The sequence below is a fragment of the Zootoca vivipara genome, chromosome Z (assembly GCF_963506605.1).
Source record: "Zootoca vivipara chromosome Z, rZooViv1.1, whole genome shotgun sequence".
NCBI lineage: Eukaryota > Metazoa > Chordata > Lepidosauria > Squamata > Lacertidae > Zootoca > Zootoca vivipara.
Window position 1 is genome coordinate 44,659,374 of NC_083294.1, and position 13,973 is coordinate 44,673,346.

General features: G+C 46.9%; 1 protein-coding gene across 1 annotated transcript; it reads left to right on the forward strand.

Annotated features, from left to right (window-relative positions):
* The first annotated feature begins 4,933 nt into the window (after positions 1–4,933).
* On the forward strand, positions 4,934–13,127 carry LOC132591546 (TSC22 domain family protein 1-like). The gene is made up of 3 exons (XM_060270627.1): positions 4,934–5,314; positions 9,708–9,753; positions 12,092–13,127. The coding sequence occupies exons 1-3, from the start codon at positions 5,154–5,156 to the stop codon at positions 12,392–12,394; spliced, it is 510 nt and encodes a 169-aa protein (XP_060126610.1). The 5' UTR covers positions 4,934–5,153; the 3' UTR covers positions 12,395–13,127.
* Positions 13,128–13,973: the final 846 nt, after the last annotated feature.

Below are 13,973 nucleotides of genomic sequence, written 5' to 3' on the forward strand. Positions count from 1 at the left end.
TCAACATTAGGAAGAACTTCCTGACAGTAAGAGCTGTTCGACAGTGGGATTTGCTGCCAAGAAGTGTGGTGGAGTCTCCTTCGAATGTTTTGATGGTGTTTCCTGCTTGGCAGGGGGTTGGATTGGATGGCCCTTGTGGTCTCTTCCAACTCTATGATTCTATGACCTTCTCATCAGCTGAATTTTTAATGAATCTCATATTTTTGTGGGGGGGGGGGTTGAATCAAAAGCCATAATGCAGAGTTGTATGCAGTCTGGACCCGTTTCTCCTGATTGTGGTACCCCCGAGGGTCATCCAGTCTGACCCCATGCAAGGCAATATAAAAATAAATAAATTTTATAGCTAGAATTGGATGTGGCCATCTTTCAGCAGGAGTGCTAGGATTCTGAAGTAGAAATACTAAAAATAAAAATAATAAAATAGGTGCCAACCACCCTTAAAAAATAAAAGTAAAAAAATATTAAAACATATATATATTAAAAAAGAAATTAAGAAATTGTGAGCATATGAGGTGTAGCATCTTTAAAAAACGGACTTAAAACAGTGCATCGTGAATATAACAACAGATTTTAAATGGAAACGACCTAAATTTCTGTCTTAAGGGGACAACACACTTTTGTTTCAAAGAGCGCTTTTGCCCTCGTCAAACATAGCGACGCCCCCTTCATTGCCCCCTTTTCGCATCCACTTCCGCTCTGAGTTCCTTTCGCAGCAGCCACCTCCGCCTGCCCTCGTCCAAGATGGCCGGGCCGGCTTCGCCCGTCCGCTACTACGGCTCCTTTTGCCCTCACTTCCTTGACTGCCAGTCTGGGGGCTTCTGTTTCAGTGTATCTGAAGAAATGTGCATGCACACGAAAGCTCATACCAAAATTAAAACTTAGTTGGTCTTTAAGGTGCTGCTGGAAGGGATTTTTTTAAATTTTGTTTTGACTGCCAGTGTCTTTTTACCGGAGACGATAGGAGGCGAGGACGACCCTGAGCATGTGCAGAAGGCCCTGCCCACCTACCCCAAGCTCCTGCACTGCACCCCCTTCTTCTTCCCTGCAAAGGTCCTCCTTTTGGGGGAAGGAGCCTCCGTGGCCCAGCGCAGTCGACCTTGGGAACGGCGCTCTGCACACGCTCAGAGGCTTCCCTGGAGGCTTCAGCTGGAAGACTGGATCGTATTATAGAGTTGCAGGGATCCCATGGGTCATGCTTAGGAGAACATGTTATCCTCAAAGAATCATAGAGTTGGAAGAGACCACAAGGGCCATCCAGTCCAACCCCCCGCCAAGCAGGAAACACCATCAAAGCATTCCTGACAGATGGCCGTCAAGCCTCCGCTTAAAGACCTCCAAAGGAGACTCCACCACACCCCTTGGCAGCAAATCCCACTGTCGAACAGCTCTTACTGTCAGGAAGTTCTTCCTAATGTTTGGGTGGAATCTTCTTTCTTGTAGTTTGAATCCATTGCTCAGTGTCCACTTCTCTGGAGCAGCAGAAAACAACCTTTTACCCTCCTCCATATGACATCCTTTTATATATTTGAACATGGCTATCATATCACCCCTGAACCTTCTCTTCCCCAGGCTAAACATACCCAGTTCCCAAAGCCGTTCCTCATAAGGCATTGTTTCCAGGCCTTTGACCATTTGGGTTGCCCTCCTCTGGACACGTTCCAGCTTGTCAGTATCATTCTTGAACTGTGGTGCCCAGAACTGGACACAGTACTCCAGGTGAGGTCTGACCAGAGCAGAATACAGTGGTACTATTACTTCCCTTGATCTAGACGCTATACTCCTATTGATGCAGCCCAGAATTTCATTGGCTTTTTGAGCTGCTGCATTACACTGTTGACTCATGCCAAGTTTGTGGTCTACCAGGACTCCTAGATCCTTTTCACATGTACTGCTCTCAAGCCAGGTGTCTCCCATCCTGTATTTGTGCCTTTCATTCCCCCCCCCCCAAGTATAGTACTTTACATTTCTCCTTGTTAAAATTCATCTTGTTTGCTTTGGCCCAGTTGTCTAATCTGTGAAGGTCATTTTGAAGTGTGATCCTGTCCTCTGGGGTATTAGCCACCCCTCCCAATTTGGTGCCGTCTGCAAACTTGCTCAGGATGCCCTCAAGCCCACCATCCAAGTCATTGATCAAGATGTTGAATAAGACTGGGCCCAAGACAGAACCCTGTGGCACCCCACTAGTCACTTCTCTCCAGGATGAGGAGGAGCCATTGATGAGCACCCTTTGGGTTCGGTCAGTCAGCCAGTTACAAATCCACTGAATGGTAGCATTGTCAAACCCGCATTTTACCAGCTTCTTTACAAGAATATCATGGGGCACCTTGTCAAAGGCCTTGCTGAAATCAAGATAGGCTATATCTTGTCAATTGTGCCATTTTAAATGTGCATATTAAAACTGCGGGAGGCAGTGGAAGACAGGAGTGCCTGGCGTGCTATGGTCCATGGGGTCACGAAGAGTCGGACACGACTAAACGACTAAACAACAACAAATGTGCATTGGAGAGGAGTAGTAGTTTTTTTTTTCCTGGGGGAACGCATACCCCTAAACATTTTGCGAATCTAAGTTTGGCCTCATGGAGGAGCAGAATTTCAATACGAGTAGGAAAAGGAAAGTAGCACTAAAAATAAAAAAGCACTGATGATGATGATACTGTGTCCAGTTCTGGGCACCACAGTTCAAGAAGGATACTGACAGGCTGGAACGTGTCCAGAAGAGGGCAACCAAAATGGTCAAAGGCCTGGAAACGATGCCTTATGAGGAACGGCTTAGGGAGCTGGGTATGTTTAGCCTGGAGAAGAGAAGGTAAAGGGGTGATATGGTAGCCATGTTCCAATATTTAAAAGGATGTCATATAGAGGAGGGAGAAAGGTTGTTTTCTGCTGCTCCAGAGAAGCGGGCACGGAGCAATGGATTCAAACTTCAAGAAAGAAGATTCCACCTCAACATTAGGAAGAACTTCCTGACAGTAAGAGCTGTTCGGCAGTGGAATTTGCTACCAAGGAGTGTGGTGGAGTCTCCTTCTTCTTTGGAGGTCTTTAAGCAGAGGCTTGACAGGCATATGTCAAGAAGGCTTTGATGGTGTTTCCTGCTTGGCAGGGGGGTTGGACTGGATGGCCCTTATGGTCTCTTCCAACTCTGTGATTCTATAATTCCATTATTCTAATATGGATTTTGGCAACAGACCTTTGCATTGTGCCACTTGTGCTAATTCTTCACCTGAGGCCAAAGAAGGTCTGTGGATATTCTGCTTGGGAGGATGGCGCAGTGCAAGTTTAGGAGTGCACAATCTTTCACGACACACATATTAGATGGGGGAAGGGAAGGAAATGCTGCCACCTCTAAATTGGACAGGTTAAAGCACAAAAAAATCATTCAGAGTAATAAAAGTATGCATGTTCGGCTTCCAAAAACAAGGACTGAATGAAATGCACTTATTCCAAGAGAGCAACAGTAAGAGAATTTTTAACCCAGTTAATGCTGCTGTCATTCATAGAATCATAGAGTTGGAAGAGACCACAAGGGCCATCCAGTCCAACCCCCTGCCAAGCAGGAAACACCATCAAAGCATTCTTGACATATGCCTGTCAAGCCTCTGCTTAAAGACCTCCAAAGAATACATTTTCCTCAGTGTTCAGCTTCAGTCCAAGTTGAAAGTTCATTTTCTCTTTCTCTTTATGAGTAGCTGTTTCCCCTTTAATAGCAAAGTAACTAAAAAGTTGAATTCCATAAAGTCACAGATTATTCTGCTTTAATACCTCATTTTGTTCAGGTTTTAGTTTAAGAATTAAGGAACAGCGACTAGTGTATATACTGGAAATTTCATATTCTCAAAGAACGCAGACATGGTGCTACATTTTGAAAGGACAATGCCCTTGTCAGGAAACAATTTTTAAAATGCTGTGCAGAGCTGGAAACAGGGTGTATATTCCATGTTTCTAAACAGAATTAGAGCAATACAACCCTAACCCTAGGGTTAAGGCAAGAAGGCAAGTAGCCAAGGCGACAAGGTAAGTAGCCAAGGCAAGTAGGCAAGGCGGCAAGGCGGCAAGGCAAGCAGGCAAGGTAAGTAGGCATGCAGCCAAGGCAAATAGGATAGACGGCAAAGTGGCAGGGACAGTAGCCAAGGCAAGTAGGCAAGTAGCCAAGGGGGCAAGGCAAGTTACCAAGGCAAGTAGGCAAGGCGGCAAGGCAAGTAGCCAAGGCAATGAGGCAAGTAGCGAAAGCGGCTAGGCAAGTAGCCAAGGCAAGTAGGCAAGTAGCCAAGGTGGAAATGCAACTAGCCAAGGCAAGTAGGTAAGTAGCCAAAGCAGGAAGTCAACTAGCCATGGCAAGTAGACAAGGTAGCAAGATAGCCAAGTAGCCAAGGGAAGTAGGCAAGTAGCCAAGGCGGCAAGGCAAATAGCCCAGCCCAAGCAAGTAGGTAAGTAGCCAAGGCAAGTAGGCAAGGTAAGTAGGCAAGTAGCCAAGGCAAATAGGATAGACGGCAAAGTGGCAGCGAGAGTAGCCAAGGCAAGGAGGCAAGTAGCCAAGGGGGCAAGGCAAGTCACCAAGGCTAGTAGGAAAGTAGGAGTCACCCCGCCCAAGTGCGCACAGCTGGCGTCGCGCGCGCAGCATCCCTCCGCGGGGCGGGGCAAGCAAAACGGAGCGGGGCGACAGTAAGAGCCGTCCGACAGTGGAATTCGCTGCCAAGAAGTGTGGTGGAGTCTCCTCCTTTGGAGGTCTTTAAGCGGAGGCTCGACGGGCATATGTCAAAAATGCTTTGATTATAGGATCTAGGATTCTCTGGTTCTATGACAGCGGCTTGAGCGAGGGAGAGGAGGCGGCGGCGGCGGCAGCGGAGGAGGAGCCATAGGGCTTAGTGGCTGGGGCGCCCCCTGGCGACCAGGCCTAGAGACGGCCCTGGCTGTTAGACACCTCGGGCGAAGGCTTGCGGGGTGTGGGTATGTGTGTGCCAAGGAGGAGGTAGCTAGCTCTCTAACCTAACCACGGGGACAGCGGGTTGGCTGGCTTTGCCCAGCCCAGGAGATCGCTGGGTTCCTGTGGCTCAGAGGAGACCTCTCCTTGCTTGGGCAAGAGGAAGATCTCGGTTTGGGGCATCTTGAGATCTCCTGCTTGGCTCTTGGAGACCGGGCGCGGGAGGGAGCCATCCATGTCGACCTTCTCCGAGGAGGAGAGCCGGCGACGGGGCTACCAGCGGGGGCCCCGGGGCAACCTCCCCAGGGCCACCCCCAAGCAAGCTTTGCTGCAGCTGGTCTGCCAGAAGCGAGACCCCGCCGACAGGACCCTCCTCTCCATCCTCTTCTTCCGCAGGTGGGTGCCGCTAGGGGTCGTTGGGCCACCTGTCCTCCTGGGTGCTGGAGCTGAGAGAGGAGGGCTTGGGGGCGGGGGGGGCTGGATCATAGAATCCTTGGCAGCAAATCCCACTGTCGAACAGCTCTTACTGTCAGGAAGTTCTTCCTAGAATCCTTGAGTTGGAAGAGACCACAAGGGCCATCCAGTCCAACCCCCTATGATTCTACTAGCTGACCCGGCCACGCATTGCTGTCAGCCATCTGTCAAGAATCATAGAATTGGAAGAGACCACAAGGGCCATCCAGTCCAACCCCCTGCCAAGCAGGAAACACCACCAAAGCATTCTTGACATGTGCCTGTCAAGCCTCTGCTTAAGGACCTCCAAAGAAGGAGACTCCTTGGCAGCAAATCCCACTGTCGAACAGCTCTGACTGTCAGGAATGTTGAGGTGGAAGCTTCTTTCTTGTAGTTTGAATCCACTGCTCCGTGTCCGCTTCTACCAGCACTGATGGGTAGATACGAAAAGACATAGAAATAAAAAGACATAAAAATAAAAAAGGCACGCTTGCATGGTAGGGGGTTGGGCTATATCACCCTGGGTGCCCCTTCCAGCTTCATCCAGTGGCAGTGGAATTTGCTGCCAAGGAGTGTGGTGGAGTCTCCTTCTTTGGAGGTCTTTAAGCAGAGGCTTGACAGGCATATGTCAAGAATGCTTTGATGGTGTTTCCTGCTTGGCAGGGGGTTGGACTGGATGGCCCTTGGGGTCTCTTCCAACTCTATGATTCTATGATCCTTCAATGTTGACAGACCTGAGATTACGGTCCTTTTCGGTTCTGCATCCTTGGCTGTCGCCGAGCGGGCGTTTCCCCGGAGCAACAGGAAGCACGCCAGCCAACACGTGTTGTTTGTGCGAGCGGGTCTGGGCGGGTCTTGCCGCACGTCGGGACCCCAGAAGCAGCTGGAAGATTCCCCCGAGGAATGGGGATGTGGATTCAGAGGAGGCCTGGGGGTCATCTAGTCCAACCCCAAGTAAAGCACCGTGAAATACAGGGCTGGCTCTAGGTATAGTCCCGGTGGCGCGGGGCGCCAGAGCGCTGAGCCGGTAGGCGGGGCGCTGCATGGCAAAGCCGCACGGAAGCCATGCTGTGCGCTGCAAGGGCGGGGGCGCCGGGGCGATCTCCGCACCTCAGCACCAGGGCAAGATGAAATCATAGAATAGGCGGGTTTGGGGGGGGCAGCCAAAAGGCGGGTAATAATAATAATAATAATAATAATAATAAATAATTATACCCCGCCTGTCTGGCTGGGTTTCCCCAGCGTGATGGTGATTTTGATGATTCAGTCATGATTCCAGAAATGAATTCGCCGGGTTGGTCAATAGGAAGGTGATGCCAGCAAGGCTGAATCTTTGCGTAAAACGAGGGAAGAAATCATAGAATTATAGAGTTGGAAGAGACCCCAAGGGCCATCCAGTCCAACCCCCTGCCAAACAGGAAACACCATCAAAGCATTCTTGACAGATGGCTGTCAAGCCTCTGCTTAAAGACCTCCAAAGAAGGAGACTCCACCACACTCCTTGGTAGCAAATTCCACTGCCGAACAGCTCTTACTGTCAGGAAGTTCTTCCTAATGTTGAGGTGGAATCTTCTTTCTTGAAGTTTGAATCCATTGCTCCGTGTCCGCTTCTCTGGAGCAGCAGAAAACAACCTTTCTCCCTCCTCTATATGACATCCTTTCATATATTTGAACATGGCTATCATGACACTGCAATCCTACGGTTGCAGTGTCGGAAGGTAATTAGACTGGTTGACCTTGGGTGTCCCTCCTATTACCCGTGTTTCTCCGAAAAGAAGACACCGTCTTATATTTATTTTTCCTCAAAAAACAACACTATGGCTTATTTTCAGGGGATGTCTTTTTTTCTTCCTCCTCCTCCTCCTCCTCCTCCTCCTCCTGCCATGGCGGGCATTGCTGCTGCGCCTATCACTATGGCTTATTTAAATAGGTGGAAGATTCCACCTAAACATTAGGATGAACTTCCTGACAGTAAGAGCTGTTTGGCAGTGGGATTTGCTGCCAAGGAGTGTGGTGGAGTCTCCTTCTTCTTTGGAGGTCTTTAAGCAGAGGCTTGACAGACATATGTCAAGAATGCTTTGATGGTGTTTCCTGCTTGGCAGGGGGTTGGACTGGATGGCCCTTGTGGTCTCTTCTAACTCTAGGATTCTATGATTCTATGATATGATAGCCATGTTCAAATGTATAAAAGGATGTCATATAGAGGAGGGAGAAAGGTTGTTTTCTGCTGCTCCAGAGAAGCGGACACAGAGCAATGGATTCAAACTACAAGAAAGAAGATTCCACCTAAACATTAGGAAGAACTTCCTGACAGTAAGAGCTGTTCGGCAGTGGAATTTGCTGCCAAGGAGTGTGGTGGAGTCTCCTTCTTTGGAGGTCTTTAAGCAGAGGCTTGACAGGCATATGTCAAGAATGCTTTGATGGTGTTTCCTGCTTGGCAGGGGGTTGGACTGGATGGCCTTTCGGGGTCCCTTCCAACTCTATGATTCTATGATTCTACTAGCTGACCTTGTGGTCTCTTCCAACTATGATTCTATGATTTTCGGGCATAGATTCCTTGAATGCTTAAAAATCCCACTACGGCTTATTTTATGGCTACGTCTTATTTTTGGAAAAACAGGGTAGATAAGGAAATACATTAAAAACAAAAAAAATCATAAAAGACATAAAAATAAAAATGCACGCTTGCATGGCAGGGGGTTGGACTAGGTGACCCTGAGTGCCCCTTCCAGCTTCGTCCTCCAATGTTGACATTCCTGAGATTACCACCTCGGGTTCGTGTCCTGGTGTGCTGGCTGGCCGGGAACTGGGAGTCCTGCCAGGAGCAGGATCCGCCCAGCAGCTGGAACTGGCCGCCTGCCAAGCAGGGAGAAAAAAAATTTGGATCAGGAGAGGTGGGGAAGAGAACGGCGTGTTCTTCTTCCCAGGAGAGGAGGAGGAGGTGGCGGGTTCGAGGTCCGCACGCCAACATTATCAGATGATCCGATGCTTTGGGTGGGTTAGATTTTTCCATACGGAGCTGCCTGCTTTGGGGGGTTACGTCTGGATAACTCTGGGTATCCCTTTTTGTATGGAGATTCCTGTGTTTCAGGGGGTTGGCCTAGATTTTCCTTGTTTTTTTGTGACAAAAATAGAAATCTGTAACAAATTTGGATAACACTAAAATGGGGACCCAGGTGGCGCTGTGGGTTAAACCACTGAGCCTAGGGCTAGGGCTTGCTGATCAGAAGGTCGGCGGTTCGAATCCCCGCGACGGGGTGAGCTCCCGTTGCTCGGTCCCAGCTCCTGCCAACCTAGCAGTTCGAAAGCACGTCAAAATGCAAGTAGATAAATAGGAACCGCTACAGCGGGAAGGTAAACGGCGTTTCCATATGCTGCTCTGGTTTGCCAGAAGCGGCTTTGTCATGCTGGCCACATGACCTGGAAGCTGTACGCCGGCTCCCTCGGCCAATAATGCGAGATGAGCGCTGCAACCCCAGAGTCGGTCACGACTGGACCCAATGGTCAGGGGTCCTTTTACCTTTACCTTACCTAAAATAAAAGAAAAATATCTTAGTTTCAGTTTTATAATTTTGGATTATATAATTGTTGGCCCTTCTATTTCATAATAAAAGACATTACAGTAAAATAAAACATATAAAAGTAAAATAAAAAACATGTAAAAATAAAAATACATTATCAACTACGTAATCATAAAAATGCATTAAAAAGAAATGCATTAGGGGGGGAAATACATAAAAATTAAAAATACACAATGCAAGACATCATAAGAAAGTAAAAGACATCACAATAAAAAGACACAGTGAAAATTAAAAATGTACAATGGGCGTCCCTTCTCTTGGGGGATTCCTGCTTTTTTGGGGTCGGGCTAGGAGAGGGTGCTAGAAGGGAGGTTTTTGGCACAGTCTGACCCACAACATGTTTTGCTCCCTCCTTATGTAATCTCGACGTGCCCCCGAAGTTGAGGCATCTCTCAAAGCCGCTTCCTGTTTTTCTAGTCCTGCGTCTGCTGGCAGCCAAGCCCCAATCTCTTGCCAGGGAGCGAGGAAAAGGCGTGTGGTGATCCCAGAATGATGGAGAAGGGAAGGGGACCCTGGGGGGTCATCTAGCCCAACCCCCTGCAATGAAGGAATCCCCCAAGAGAAGGGACACCCAGTGTCATCTAGCCCAACCTGCTGCAATGCAGAGATGAGGTTGGCAGTGGGTGCAGGCGGGCATAGGTGTGGAATTCCCTGGGTTAGAACATTGGGTTAGAGCCCCACCTAGTGGCCCTCAGAAAAGGAGCCGATCCGGGTCTCACTCTGCTTTCCCTTCTTCTTTCCCTCTCTCACTGCAGTGATCCAGATTCGAGAGCCATCGGCGACAAGATTGAGCAGGCCCTGGTGAGTCTCGCCTTGAGGGGGCTGGTGCCTGTCCACTCCATAGCTGCCAAGTACCCCGTTTCCCCCAGGAAACCCCCGTTTTTACTTACCTTTTCCCGGTGGTCCCCCGTATCACTTCGCCTCCCATTTTTCTCCTGCCGGCGGCCCTTTTTTTCCTTTCCGATTTGCCCTTCTATAGGCACCAAAAATGGCCGCCGACCAGCTTCAAAAGTTGCATCTACGCATGTCTTTTTTTAAAAAATATATTTATTATTGCAAAGAACAATACATACATATATATACAGTATATAAATTCAATTTTCATAACGTTTACATACGTTTAAAATCTCAAAAAGACTAATATGCAATAAAGAAAGAAAAAGAAAAGGGGAGGGAAAGAGAAAGAAGTAGAAAGTTAAAAAAGGAGAAGAAAAAGAAAAGAAAAGAGAGATTGGGGGGGGGGAGGAAAGAAAAGAAAAGAAAAGAAAAGAAAAGAAAAAAGAAAGAAGGACTGTATCAACAGTCATCTCTTATCTACATTTGTTACAGTACTTCCACCGCACTGAACACAGAAATAAACCTTTCAAAACTTTTATACAGTTGTCCTCTCAATAACAATCACGGTTACATATACTACGAGACGAAGCACTTTAAACTTCTTTTTATACATTTACCCTGCATAGTTATTCTAAACACAACCATGTTTCCTTCCCCACTCCTAATTTCCTTAAATATTTGTTTAGACATTCCCACTGGATTTTGGTTTTATTCTAGGTTTGTTACGTATCAAGTCTGTTAGTTTGGCTAGCTCCAGGTATTCACAAAGCTTATCAATCCAGACCCCTTTCGTTGGTATAATAGGTTCTTTCCAGACTTTCACAATCATCATCATAGCTGCTGTTGTTGCATATAGGAAAATGTTGATCTTATCTGATGGTATATCGCTGTTGAGAATTCCTAGTAAATATGGCTCTGCCCTTTTGCTAAACGGTGTCTTAATTAATGTTTGAATTTCTTGGTGAATCATCTCCCAAAACTTTTTTATTCTAGGGCACAACCACCATAAATGGTACGTTGTCCCTATCGCCTGTTGACATTTCCAGCATTTGTTGTTACTGCTTTTATTTATTTTTGCTATTCTTTCTGGCGTTAGGTACCACCTATAGTATACTTTCATAAAATTCTCTTTTAATGTATAACAGGCTGTAAAGTTAATTCGTTTCTCCCAAAATTCTTTCCATTTAGTATAGTCTATCGTATATCCTAGATCTTGTTCCCATTTTGTAATATATTTATCCTTTATTTCCTGCTCTTGTTCAGGTTCCCTTAGTACCCTGTACATTTTCGAAAGATTTTTATCATTAGTATTGAAAATTTCTTTCTCAAACCTTGTATTTATTTCACCAAACCCCCTCGTTTTAATATCCTTATCAAAAGTTGCTTTCAATTGGAAGTATTCGAGCCACGATAATCCTTTAACCTTAAGTTCTTCATATTCTTTAAGTTTAATAATTCAATTAACGTTGTCTGTTAATTCTCTGTATGTGGGCCATACCTGTCTTGCATAACATTTTAGGGTGGCATTTGCCTCCACTGGTGATGTCCACCAGGGAGTTTTCTCTATTATTTTTCCTTTAGTTCTCTCCCACACCTCCCATAGGGCCCTTCTTATAATATGATTTTGGAATTCTTTGTTTTTCTTTCCCTTTCCATATTATAGATATCCATGCCACCCATAAATTTTGCTTACTCCCTCTATCTCCAAGATATCAGGTTTTCCTAAGGTCAACCAATCTTTTATCCAGATCCAGCAGGCTGCCTCAAAATATTTTTCCAAGTCCGGTAAGGCAAATCCGCCGAGTTCCTTTGAATTCTTTAAAATTTCCATCTTCATTCTTGCCTTTTTGCCCTGCCATATAAAATCAGCTAAATCCTTTTGCCACTCTTTTAAGTATTTTGTTCCGATGATGATAGGGATGTTTTGGAATAGGAAAAGGATTTTGGGTAAAATTGTCATCTTGATCATGGAAACCTACGCATGTCCGGAAGTGCATAGACGTGACTTCCGGTGTCGGCGGCGGCCATTTTTGGTGCCCATAGATGGGCGGGGCGACACCGGAAGTTGGTGTCAACGCACTTCCTGACATGCGTACAGGCGACTTTTGAAGCCACCGGCGGCCATTTTTTGGTGCCCATAGAAGGGCAAAGCGACACCGGAAGTTACGTCGATGCAACTTTTGGTGTCACACGGCTGCCAGTCGCGGATTCTGCAGTCCGGGACTTGGAAGGTAAGGTCCACTCTGCACCCATTCCTCTTGAGATTCCTGCCCTTGACTCAACCCCAATCTCTCCCTGGCAGGAACTGGTGAAGACCCATCTGGTCTACACTGTGCGAGAGGAGGTGGACCTCCTGAAGGACCAGATCCGGGAGCTTCTGGAGAAGAACGGGCGCCTGCAACGAGAGAACCACCTGCTTAAGAACTTGGCCAGTCCAGAACAGCTCCAGAACCTCGAGTCCCATCGGCCCCTGAAGGTCCGGCCACCCTGTCCTGAGGACCCCCAAGCCCGGAAGATGAAGGTCCACCAAGACCTTGAGATCCTTCTCCCAGGTCCTTCTGGTTCCTCCTCCCTCAAAGCAGAACCTGGCATTCCTCCCTCTTGAAATTAACTTGGTGAGGCTCAGGTGAAGTTGGTGGTCCACCAAGACCTCGAGAACCTTCTCCCAAGTTGGTGGTCCACCAAGACCTCAAGAAGCTTCTCCAAAGTTGGTGGCCCACAAAGACCTTGAGAAGTTTCTCCAAAGTTGGTGGTCCACCAAGACCTGGAGAACCTTCTCCCAAGTTGGTGGTCCACCAAGACCTCAAGAAGCTTCTCCAAAGTTGGTGGCCCACCTTGTCCTTGAGATCCCACCCCCAACTGATTAACTCCAACTTGGGGACTCCTTCCCTCTCAGTCTGTTGGAGATCGAACGGGACTCAAACTCAGGACCGTCCTGGGATAAGAGGACCTAGTGGGGAGCAGCATGATGAAGAGCAGAGTTTCTTCCGAAGAAGTCCACTCACGTCTTCTGGGGAAGGAGATATCAGCTAGGTGGATCAGGGGAACGCTCTGGATATAATTGATCTTGTAATTTACCAAAGGTTCTCTCGTTGAATTTTGAAATTTAGCATTTACATGACATTTACATCTACCTCTATCTATCTATCTATCTATCGTTCTTGCTACAAGTTAATAAATAATAATAGGGTTCTCTTTGGGGGGGGAGAGGGCTGATTATTTTTCTTCCATTGATGATTTTTGCATATTCTGCATTTGCATATTCTGCGTTTTGCATATGGTGATTTTTAAACCTCCAGGGGATTGGGTGGTCTAGCAATAAATGGAAATGGAATCTTCTTCTGTGTCCTGCTCTGTCCGGTGAAGGAGCCTCCATGGGGTTGTTCTGGGCAACGGCACTCTGCACATGCTCTTGCCACTGCTGGGAGATTTTAATATAATCGTTGCAAAATCTATATATATATATATATAAATGTTCACACTGCGTACGCGGATTTGACACCCTTCCATACCTGCCAAGTTGCTGTCGGAGAAATAAGGGACCGGGCCGGAAGTAGCAGACCGGAGGTAGTGCTGCCGCCATTTTGGAAATGGGCGGAGCATGCTCAGAAGCGACTTTTGGTGCTGCTTTGCCCAGTTCCAAAATGACCGCCGTGCCAGAAGTCGCACTGCAGCCATTTTGGAACTGGGCAGAGCAGCATCAAAAGTCGCTTCTGAGCAGGCAGACAAAAATGATGGACTACTACGCAGAATTAGCGAGACTGACTAGCAGGATCCGGGACCAAGGGGAAACAAAGTTTCTAAGAGATTGGAGTAAATTTGTGGACTATATGGAAAAGAACTGTAGAAGTTTAAAAACACTTGCAGGGTTGAAATAAATCCTACAAATTGACTTTAATGAGAAGATATAAAGGAACTGCGAGATAAGAACTGATTAGAAAACCTATTGAGGGGAGGGAGGGAAGTCAAGCTCGGCGGAGCATTGTTAATAGAAGATTGTGAGAGGAGTAAAAAGAGCGATGTATGTATTGTGTTGTTTTGAATGTTTGTTTTTGTTTAATGTCTTTAAATGTGTTTTAATTGGAAAATTTAATAAATTGTTATATACCGTGTTTCCCCCTTTTTAAGACACCGTCTTATAACTTTTTTTACTCAAAAAAACAGACGGTGTCTTATTTTCAGGG